General features: G+C 48.2%; 1 protein-coding gene across 10 annotated transcripts in view; it reads left to right on the plus strand.

Moving 5' to 3' along the window:
- Positions 1-11820, plus strand: part of CELF4 (CUGBP, Elav-like family member 4) — an 860358-nt gene that overhangs the window by 794941 nt on the left and 53597 nt on the right. For 8 of the 10 annotated variants that reach the window (XR_002100356.1, XR_002100357.1, XM_019531828.1 and 5 more), the window contains exon 11: positions 3328-3471. Coding sequence is in view for 8 of the 10 variants with exons in the window: in XM_019531828.1 (XP_019387373.1) it covers positions 3328-3471 (144 nt within the window). In the remaining 2 variants the exon portion in view is untranslated. The remainder of the gene's footprint in view (positions 1-3327; positions 3472-11820) is intronic. The other 2 variants (XM_019531835.1, XM_019531836.1) reach the window with 1 other exon arrangement.

Here is an 11820-nt window from a genome sequence, read left to right on the forward strand (position 1 = left end):
ACACACACACACACACACACACACACACACACACACACACACACACACACACACACACACACACACACTTGTTTCAGCTATGGAGATTTATTCTTGCAGATTAAGGCAATGGAGGGTAAGAGAGAGATCGTTTGGTGATCTCTTTAACATCAAGCGGTACAACAGTGATAAATCCCATTTGGATGGATCAATGGATGGACGCATAGATGGACAGACAGGGAGATAAGGAAAGGCTCACCCACCATTATGATTGCTAATAGCATAAGAAGAAGTCAAACCAAAATTGCTACTCAGTGTTGGGGGAGGTGGATTTGCAGTTAGAAAACCCCACTTCCGGTTGGGTTGAGTTGAGTTGGGCTGGGTTGGGTTGGGTTGGGTTGAGATGGGATGAGGTGAGATGGGATGAGGACAAAACAAATTTGAGTTTGGCTTACCAAGACAGAATCAACCTAGAACCCCATAGCTAATGTCTCACCAGCTCACCCTCAGAGCAGGTATGGGCTCTAAGCAAGGGCTTTACTTCTTTCCATCTTCCTCCCCTCCTGTACTTGATCCCACAGTGGTGTCAAGAAATGCTCCTTTCAAGCCTAATTCCTGAAGCCAACCTTCAGACTTGGAGGAGAGGAGGGTGGGGTAAAAGTTCCTCATCTCCTTTCTGTATATTACCCCTCTCTAGGGCGTCACAGGTTTTGCTAGGTACAGTATTAGGTATGGACAGGTTCCTTGTTCGTGCACAATACAGCCAGGACATCAGAAATGCAGCTGGTGTGCTTTCCTAAGACTGCCAGTTTTCTTGTGTGAAATCTTGGCTTCGCTGAACGCAATGGCAGCTTTGCCACGGACCGCGATAGGGGCAGGGTTTCACTCCTCCCCATGCTGTACAGCACTCAGATACCTTTGAAGACTTGTTTAGCTTGCTTTCAAGTTTTGAAATGGCGCTTTCCTGCCATTCTCATCAGTAGTAGCTATAACTCGATCCTGATTGGGTTGCTCGCACTTTTCGCAGATACCCCTAGGGTCTGCTTTTGTCTCATGCTTCGTGTCAGCTGTACGTAGTTGCACTGGATTGAAATGAATTGCACGGCTCTTTGCTGGAGGCTGAATGGCATGCACTTCTGGAGGCAGGGAGCCTGAAGAAGGCACAAGAAGTGGCTGGGAGATTACTGGCTCTGAAAGAGGGAGCCCGGCTGTAGGCCACCATGGTTCAAAAGTAATTTTGCTAAGCGGACAACTGGCTGCCTAATTAGTTAATTATCCCAGTGCACTGACATGCCCCCATTTGGAATAAACTCAGCAGCCACCTCGCGACCTCTAGGAAACGCCTGAAATGCAAAGGATCAGCTGTTCCTTCCTGACAGTCCTTTTAGCAAATTAGTGGGGAAAATTGTGCTTAGCAAATATTCATTAGGGCTTCATTTTCCATTAATCCAAAAAGAAATGTGGAGAGCCTGTGACTTCAATCACGCTGAGGCCCAGGAATTTTAATGAGCTTTAAATGGGCATCTGTCAGAATCCTGACTTCGACGTACTTCTCCTGCCAGCCAGGCAATGAGTAATGGCCAATAAAAGGTGGGAGCATCTCGGCGAACTCCTCTCCCTCCCAGGAAAGGCAAAGTTGTAATTTGCTGTGTTATGACACTGTAATTATGCCCTGATGAAGAAAGCGAGAGCATTAAAATCCTTTTCTTCCCCATACCGTGCCCCAGCAATAAAAGGGAGAAAGCCAGCTTTGTTGAATCAGACCATGATTAGAGCATGGTCCATCATGGTAAGGTGGGAGGGAGCAACATAAAGACCCACCGTTGCCATTTGCTTCCCCCCAAGGAATTGGTCCCACCATAGGCTTGCAGGCAAAGTTGAGCTAGCAGAGGTGACGCCTGAGATGCTGGAAAATCCACTTTGCAGGGGATTTTGAGATCTGGGAACAGGCTTTTCCTTCTGCATAGGAACAACTCCTCACCCTCCCCAACCCAGAGACCTCCACATGCACACATACATGCATTTTGACATTTTCTGACCAATCAAGACATCACTTTTTTGATCAACTCATTTGGACAAAAACGCTCTTTTCCTCTGGACTTTCTCCCCCTGCCTTTGTAAGAGAATAAAAATATGTGAACCAGAAAAGGCCGTGGGGAATGACTTCCCCCAGGGACTTTTTGGCGTGGTCACAGCATCTCCTTCCTCCTTCTCTCTGGAATGGTGAATAAAGCCGAATAAAGCTGAGTTAGTGAAGGGCTCCCACTGCACCCTGGACAAGGCGGCGGGAATGCGGCCTCTGTCCCTTTTAGCATCCTCAAGGAGACGGTGAACGGTCTCTGCCTGGAGCCAGCGGGTGGGATATTGATTCCCCAAAAACTGGGTGACATTTCTGATTCACGGCCCTTCGCTAAGATGGGCAGAGGGGCGCGGGGCTGAATATGTAATTCCACAAAGCAACATAATCACACACGATCACTGCGTCAGAGCCTGCACAAGAACGGCGATGGGTCTTCTGCGCATAAACACCAGGAAGGGTGGGAAATTATTTTGGGTGGCCTGGATGGATGGGAGCGACGGTTACATGAGATTCAATGAAATAATGCAAGAGTATGACAAGAGTCCCAGGAAGTGCGTCTTTCTTTCTTTCTGTCCATCCAGCTCCACCGCTTTCTCTCTCCTTTTGTCTGCTTTATGTTCAAGCCTATCCCTGTAGTATTTGGTCACCTCAAAGGTTAACTAAGCTGTCATTATAGGTCCCAAGAAGACATTACGGTGCTCACTGGTCCACCCCCTTCCCTGGTTAGAAGGGGTGCAGGGCTTTGTGGGATCGAAGCCAGGGGTCACAGAGTGCCTTTGGTTTCTTGGGGGATTAAAGTTTAAAATTTACCAGTCTGGATTGCTATCCAGAAGCTCCCTGGGGAATTTCTTCCCCCACCTCGAGGGCGAGATCTTGGCAGACTCCCGAAGGAAGTGATGAAATCCCTTATTGCAAAGATAAGCTGTGCGTGTTCAATACTGCAGAACATAAGTACTGTCGTGCTGGGTCACACCATAGCCTGGCTCTCACAGTGCTGTATCTCACATATGCTCTGCAGGGTCTACCCAGACTGATTTGTCCCCTGCCCCTGTTCCCATCCAGCTTCCAGCCTTTAGATGCCTGCAAAGTCCTGATGTAGAGGTTGCACCCCCAATTAATGCACGACTGAGTGCAGACCTCTTTTGGAGCCAACTAAGCCTCCTGCACCAGCCAGAGAAAGGCTTGGGGAGAAAAACCTGGTCTTTTCCACCTCCCGTTCTTCTCCATTCACCTTCCCTCTCTCCTTGTCTCTCCTCTCTCACCTACAGGACCAGAGGGCTGTAACCTGTTTATCTACCATCTGCCCCAGGAGTTTGGGGATGCTGAGCTGATGCAGATGTTCCTGCCTTTCGGTAATGTCATCTCCTCGAAAGTGTTTGTGGATCGGGCGACAAACCAAAGTAAATGCTTTGGTGGGTAAAGATAACAAAACAATTAGATTCATCCAGGAAAGGGCTTTCTCTGAACACTTTACCTTTCAAACTGCTTTTTCTCTGCTTAAGTTTTTTGATTTCTTGATTTACTTCTGTCGATACTTTTTTTTTTCCTCCCCTGTCTCCTGATTGTCTCATTCTCAGAACGGTGCGCTCTGCTTAGGGATGAAGGTGCGGCGGGGGGCGGCACTAGCAGGGGGAAGCCGTGGTGGCTCGAAAGAGGGGGGCAAATTCTCCCTACGTCCTCTGCTTTCATCGGAAAAATGAAGCGGTTGTGCAGGAGCTGGTGTGCAAGGGATGGCTTTAGCCTGGTGTGGGTGGAGGGGAAACAGAATATGTATGGAAGAGGGGAAGGAGGCATTAGGGAGAAAGCTTTTCAATGCATTAAAATGGAGCCATGCTGATCTCCACCCGTTGTGGATCTGGTCTTCAGAGTTTACCCTGTCAAGGGAGCTTTGGTTCCTGTCTCCTGGCACCCCCCCCCGTTGGTGTAAGTGCCAGGGGACACGGGGGACACTTCTCACATCCATCCGCGTGCCTCGCCTATCCCTCCAACCTGCCATTCCCGGGGGGCTGAGGTGGGGCGGTCTCCCCGACTTCCCTCCAGAGTCCCTGTAGACACCGGCAGGTTCATGATCCTGGGTTCACTGCTGTCCTTTGCTCTTTGCAAGGCTTTCCTGGGAGGTGCCAATAGGCAAATGATGTTTTTCTTCCAGCTGGCTCGACCCCGCAGGGTGTTTCCTGCGGCTGATCTGGACTCTGCCTCTGGGGCACTCTTCCAGGCTTAAGACCTTTCTCATTTTGGTCTAATGCCGCTATCCCTCTCCATCCCATCCCAGCCTTGCCTGTTCCCTTCCACGCTTTCTTCATTTTCCCTCGCACGGACATCACTTCCACTGACTCTTGGCTGGTTTCCCCACTGGAAATCAGTGCCAGGGATTGGCGTTACACCCCCGGGGCCGCCCCTCAATTCCTCCTGACTTTGATGGGGATATCTGCCTTTTTATGGTTGGAAGAGCTCTGCACCATGGCGGGAGGGAACGTCATGTTCATCTTGGCCATCTCTCATCAGCTTCCTGCTCTTCTGAGCTCCTGGGAAAGGAAGATATCAGAATAAGGATGCAGCTTGGGGTTTATCAAAAAACCTTATGCATTTGACTTGCTCCCACCAAAGCCCACCTGCTTCTCGGTATTTTACAGCCACTGGAGGGTTAAAACTCACAGCCAAACCCTTCCTTTATAAATAATGCACTGATCACATCAATAGCACATGGCAGAGCAAAACTGGGACCTCTAGCAAAGGAATTACCACTTTCAGAATATACTGTATGCTGAATGAATAGCCCTGATTCTCCTCTAATTGACAGGAAGGATAAACCAGAATTTGGTGGAATAACCCACTGAAGTCAGTGGAATAAACCAGTTGGTACAAACCGTTCAAGCTAGTGGAAGGATAAATGTAGAGTGAGGAAAGATTCAGCTCTAATGAGTCAAACCATCATCTTATATGAGGAGGTTCCCATCGTCTTCTCAGGTCTAATGCGTCATAGCCATGCGGCTTAGTTTCCTATCTGTGACACATGCCCCCACTCAAGAGGCTGGCTTTGCTGCTATTTCTGTAGTACTTTGAGCCTCAAGAAAGCACGGTGGTAATTACAGGGCAGTTGGAAAAGGAGGAGTAAGCAAACTTTTATTCACTGCATCCTGAAGGGAGGAGAGCACACAATTCACTTAGCCTTTCACAGGTGCGGTAGCCACCAGAATATGGATGGGTACCCCAACCTGGAACTGAACACAAGCCAAAAAAAAATATATAGAAAGAAAATCTGATGCCCTTTTGCTTTAGGTTCTCAGGTTCAGCCAAGTCCTCAGGATAAAGTGAGAGCATCCTCAGGTCTGCTTTGGCCCATTTGATGGCCAACTGCGCTCTCCTGGCAGCTGAAGGTAGCCAAAATATCTCATTCCCCCAAGCAATGCACCCTCGCCAAAATATGGGGGTGGCAATGGCATCCGACTGCAACACCACCTCCATGCCTGCCTACAAAAGCCGCTGGCTGTACAGCAGCGCAAAGGTGGAACCGAGGCCTTCAGTCATTTGGGATTGTCAGGGGGTGTACAGCTCAACCACGTTGAAATTCAAAATGTGGGGGGAAGGTCTGACAAAAAAACACCCCTAAGTTTTCTTGTATGAAGTGCTTAATTCGGATTCCAATAACTTGAAAATCGTTGGCTTTCCGGTGCAATATTTTGAATTTCAGCTGCCCTAAAACAGTTTTAAAGCACCTTTTTGTTCCATCTCTGGTTTTCATCACAAATCCCAAAACCTTTTGGAGAAAAAAAAATGACCTTTTTTTTCTTTCTTGAGAACAAAAAACATTTCCCAGACATTTCTGCATAGACTGTCTCTTGCCACACCTGGGAGGTGGCCTATTGGCCACTTGCTATTTTTATAAGTGATGAACTAGATTAAATCACTGACCTTTTTTCCTCTCTCACTCTCCCTTGTATGGATTCGGAGGAAAAAAGAGAACTGGCTGGGTCTCTGGAGAGATCAAGAGATGGCCCAGAGCCACCTGACATATGGGGCCTAGTTTCTTAAAGGTTTCCAGGTGCCTAATCCCATTGATTTTAGTGGGATCTGATTTCTAATGGCCAAATCCCATTGATATTGGTGGGATCCTATTTCCAGGTGCCTAATCCCATTGATTTTGGTAGGATCTTATTTCCAGGTGCCTAATCCCATTGATTTTGGTGGGATCCCATTTCCAGGTGCCTAATCCCATTGATTTTGTTGGGTTCGAAGTGCCTAAATACCTTTAAGAATCCAACCTACAGGGAATTGTAGCATGCTGCCTGTAGAGAGAACTTTTATTCTTTACTTTTGAGGATAAAAAGCTCTAAATCTTTTCATTTATTCCCTGTTAAAGATAGTTGCATTCTCTGTTTGGCCACTAACCGTGGACGGAGGCTCTCAGGGGTGTCACAAAGACCTGGAAGTGTGTAGTCCCTCTTTCTGCCGGCTTCCTGAACTATCCCCCAAAAAACAAGAGAAAACGATTTTCTACCTTAAGAGCAGTGGTTTTCAACTTGTGGTCTGCAGATCCCTGGAGGCCTGTAGACTTTGCGTAAAATGATGATGAGCAATCATAAGTATATAAATCCCCACACTTACAATTCAGAGGGGTCCAGACCTCCATTCAGCATTGCCAAGGGGGTCTGCACCTCTATTCAAAAAAAAATTAGGGGTCCACAAATGACAAAAAAGGTTAAACGCTGCTGTAGAGGAATGGTTGCAGTAATGGCCATGAGGCTTTTCATCTTCACTGCTCAGAAACGGGCTTCTAACTGAATGGCCATGTCCAGGGAGTGAAGGACCCCGGGAACGGGTGGCAAACAGATGTCTTCATGCATCCCTTGACCCCAGCTTGTCCAAGCTGCTTTTTGCTTGGAATGGCAGAGAAAGCATTAGCGCTCTGAGGTGTAAAATAAAAAGACATGGATAAATGAGGGATGTAGGCGTTTTCAACCTGAAGTTCAGGACAAGACTCTCCCTGGTTCTGAAGATCAGAGGTCACTAAAATACTTAAGAGAGGGAAAGGTTTGCCTTGAAGTCATGCACCTTCACAGGCACCTTTGCTCGAACACTTCAAGCACCCCATCCCCGAATGAATCTGTCCCTCCTGTGCAGTAGCCTGGCAGGACGTGGGGTATTGGAAAAGCTGGTGGAGCTCAGGGTCCAAATTACCATCTACCCCAGTCCTATCAGAAGTATTGTATTTCCTTTCCTGTGACACAACTTGGGATAAAATATCACCTGGTTTCTGAAAGGCAGAATGAAGGCGGGGGGGGAAATGTCCTTGAAGCAAGTAACCAAGTAGCAGCAGCAAGGGAACAGAGCCTACTTATTGTCCTGCCCCCTATAAATGGCATGAAAATTGTACTTGCACTTTTGCTGGGAGCCAACAGAAATTGCATTTATCATATTTCTCCCAGATAACGTGCACCACAATTTCCAGCAGCTGGATTGTGGGGAAAAAAGTGTGTTGCATGTGAAAAAAAATACAGTGCAGTAGAATAAGCAGAAACAAAGGTGCATCGTTAAGCTTGATTAGGCCCCTTGGAAAAGTGAAGAGGCGTGACATGGTTGCATTGTTTGCCCATAATGTTCACAGGCTACCCAATGACAGGACTGTGCAAGAACAAATGTCATTGGGTAGGTAAGTCCAGACTCCTGCTTACCCCTTTCTATGAGTCAGGAACAAGCAGAAGGCCAATGAAATGAAAAATCAGCATGTTGAAAAGCAAGCCAAGGAAACGATCCCAGGACAGCCCTGCACAGACCAGTGGGGCTCACGGCCTTAATGTGGTACCAGAGACAAGAACCTGGCCGGGGTCAGGAAAGGAGGAGACATCCCTGTAGCCCAACAAACCCCCCATAACTAATGAACATAATCTGGGGAAAGAAAGCTTCGGGGCCCGCGCCAATCCCTGATGGGCAGGAGTCAGAATATTTTCTATAAGGATGGGTGATACCTTAATTTCCCCTTTCCTTTGCAGTATTTGCCCTTAGCCACACTCAGAGAGAGAGAGTGCTGGATTAGAAAGTCCTTTGCTCAGATCAGGGATAGTCATTTCTTTGCCCCTAGAGAATAATCTGCAATGATGTATAATAATAATCTGTACGATGCAGCCTCACCACACACCTTATATCCAGTGCCATATAACAAGCCATGTCAGATGATGCTTGGGAGCCCCCCAATATCTTCTTCCATTCCCATGCCAAGAGAATCATGTCCCAGTCAGTGATAGGGCTCCTTAGGTTTCTTTTTTCAGTGCTCAGGACTTTTTTATAGTGCATAAAGGAGCCAGGGCAGAGGTGACTTTAACCCCAGTCACTAACCAACAAGGGAAGTCTTTGATTTCCTCGGTTGCTTTGAGGAGAGAAGGGTGCGGGGAGTCGTGCCACTGCATCGCACTTGGGAAACATTGCTAAGAGCGTGCAAGAGGCCGCTGGAGTCGCAACCCATGGGGTTTGGTGGTCGCAGGCCTGGAGGTGCACCGGCCTTTACCAACGGAGCAGAGGCACGCACGTTCAGAGCATCGCAGAGCCTGGCCATTTCAACACGAAGCTGCTCCGTGCTTTCCACAAAACCACAGCTCTTGGAGTCCTGTGGCTCAGGAGCATCTCAGCTTCCTTTTTCTTTCCAGAAAAGGATGTTTCCCTCCCTAACAGTTGCAGAGAAAAGCTTGAGAGGGTGAGCCTGAAAGGTACCACCTGGCAAGATGAGGCAAATACACAGATGCACACGTGTATATATGTATATCGGGGCGGGCAATTATTTCAGGCGGAGGGCTGCTTCCTGAGTTTTGGCAAGCTATGAAGGGCCACATGACAGGCAGCCAGGGGCAGATAATTATTAATTTTCTTAATTTGGGGGGGCCAGAAAGAATGGTCTGGTGGGCCGCATCTGCTGGGCCGTGTTTTGCCCACCCCTAATGTGTATGTATGCATGTGTGTGTGTATGTGTGCATGTGTGTGTGTGTGTATCCCAAACGTATACAAGTTTCCTCCTTTTTTAGGATAAGTTGATTATTTTGAGGACCAAGCCATGATATTTGTCTGGCGTTTGGCATTACTGTGTATATCTGATTGGGGCAATTTGCTATTGCCTGGATGTAGACATAGGAAGTGTTTAGAGAGGACACATGGAAATGGTTAAAAAAAAAAAAGAAAAGAAAAAAAAGTGTCAGTTAGTCCCTGTAGGCATGCTTCTTGTTTTAATTGTGCTTTCAATAATTGCAGATGGGGCCGGGGGGAGCCGGGAAGGAATTACTTCTGAAAAACTGTTCACACTGGGAGCTTTCTTTGCCTCCTCCTTTCTCAACCTGCAAATCCAAGCCAAGTCTAAGCCTTAGTCTTTCTCCTTTCACGACATTGCTGAGGTCTGACCCTTTCTCTCACATCCAGAGACAGCTGGAAGTTGGCAGCTACTAGGCCCCTTCACCGACCCTCAGGGGTTTGCTTCTCAACACCCATTTCTCGCCCACAAAAACCTCCGTTATCAAAATCTTGCTCGTCCGTGACCACATCGGCTCTGCTTTTTCCACCCTATCATCTTCAATCTTCTTCATCCTCAACGTCCTTTCCACCTTTATCCTTCCTATTGATCCACCTCCATCTCCTGTCACAATATTCCCTCCCTTCGCCCTGCTTAGGTCCACTTCATTTATAACCCCCTGCGGTTTTCAGGCTTGTTCCCATACTACAGCAAACCCACCGTCCTCGTTCATCAAGCGAACCCATAGCCCTCACCCCCGCAGCATTCAAGACTTACCTCTTCTATGGCGCCTAAAAAAGCTGGGCAGTTATTCATGGGGAGATCAGAGGGCAGGCATATATAAATGCTGATATTCATTTAAGGATTTCAGTATATATAGGTACGTGTGTGTGTGTGCATGTATCTGTGTGTGTGCATGCTTTATATATATTGCCGCATGCTTGTACTTGACATGCTTATACAGTTTTAAAAATTATAACAGGTTTTTGCCAAAGTGCCCTGTTTTAGGTTTATGGGATATTTAAGGGTGCCCAGTGTCTGGATATGCTGGGGTAGGGCAGCAGAATGGCTATAACATTTTGCTATAGCATGAGTTTGAGGTCCAGTTTGAATTCATGCCACGAGCTGCCCCCTGTCTACTCAGCCGTAAAAAGAGGGTACCTGGTCATTCAGATTAGGAAATTAAAGGTGGCTGGGGTGATGCTAACTACGTGACTCTTGTGGAAACTCATGTCTCTTGACTCCACTAGCCTGATGGCCTGCTGGGTTTGGCCAGACTATTTGACTTTATTTTTCATATCCATGTATGTATTTTCTATACCAGAACCCCTGCCCGCCCCCGTGTTAAAATGATGTGGTCATAAACCCATCCACAGGCCCTGGGTTTCTGCCGTCTGTCCCACTGTTTGTCCCAAGGAGCAGACCGAGGTTTGCCCTGGGATAACTCTTATCCCTCTAGCCTCAGCTCCATTGACCTTATACCAGACCATGCGGCTCTGGCAGGGGATCTCTGCCAGCTCCCAGTGGCTTCCCTTTGGTTTGTGGAAAAAATGTTGGATCTCCCTTTCCATAGAGCAAGCTACCTGGAATATCACTTGCCCAGAAATTATTCTTTCCACTGTAAGGAAACAAGACAACAAAGGGATTTATTATGTAGGAGAAAATAATTATACAAGCAAAACAGACCATACGTTTGGAAACAGAAAGACAAGACCAGGAAAGTTTCTTACTTTCTCATTTGGCTACACTCTGGTCTTCCTAGGAGGCCTACCAACATCACCAGAAATCAGCCCCATGGCTGATGGGGTCTTGGACCCTTCTGCAGCCCAGAAAATATCCAGAGCCCAAAGACATCACAGGAGTGGCCTGCTAAATTATGCCCAACCAACTCCCATGTTAGCATCCTCACGAGTCACTCGATTCCTCCAGAAATTTTTTCTCTATCTCATACCCATTCACCATCCAGCGCAGGGCGTCAAGGGCCTGCAGCAAGGCGGTAGCCCCAGACTTTAGGAGGGCCAACTTCAACAAGTTAGGAGACTAGTGGAGGAGGCGCTGGGGTCCTTGAGGGCAGGGGGACTCAGTGTCCAGGGCGAGTGGTCGTTCCTTAAGGAAACAATACTCAGGGCCCGGGGGAGTCCATCCCAACAAGAAGCATGAAGGGCATCCGGGAATGCCTGCTTGCCAAAAAGGCGGTGTACACCCGGAGGAAGTGGGGTGCTAGCTCCAAAGAGGAGTATACCTCCTCTGCTCGGGCCTGTAGGGGGGCTGTCAGGAAAGCTAAGGCGGACGTAGAGCTAGGACTAGTGTCCAAGATCAAGGATAATAAAAAGTCCTTTTTCAAATATATAGGGAGGATGAAGAAGGCACCGGGTAATGTGGGGCCCCTGCAAAGTACACTGGGCAATGTGGTTGGACCAGAGGAGAAAGCAGACCTCTTTAACCAATTCTTCACCTCCGTTGTCTTGCGCAGGGACCGGGACTTCCCCACCGGGATGCCAGACGGACTCGAGGGGAACGCCTGCAGACCTCAGGTTGGGGAGGACTGGGTTAGAGAGCTTGTGGAGGGGCTGGACGTGTTCAAGTCAGCGGGTCCAGATGCTCTCCCCCCCAGGGTGTGGAGGGAGCTAGCTGGGGTTATTGCAGGGCCCTTGGCATGGCTTTACGAGCGCTCGTGGTGCTCGGACCAGGTGCCGGATGACTGGAAGATAGCTAATGTGGTCCCCATCTTCAAAAAAGGGAAGAGGGAGGACCCGGGCAACTATAGGCC

Source organism: Crocodylus porosus, unplaced genomic scaffold, assembly GCF_001723895.1.
Source record: "Crocodylus porosus isolate Cpor-Errol unplaced genomic scaffold, CroPor_comp1, whole genome shotgun sequence".
Lineage (NCBI taxonomy): Eukaryota > Metazoa > Chordata > Crocodylia > Crocodylidae > Crocodylus > Crocodylus porosus.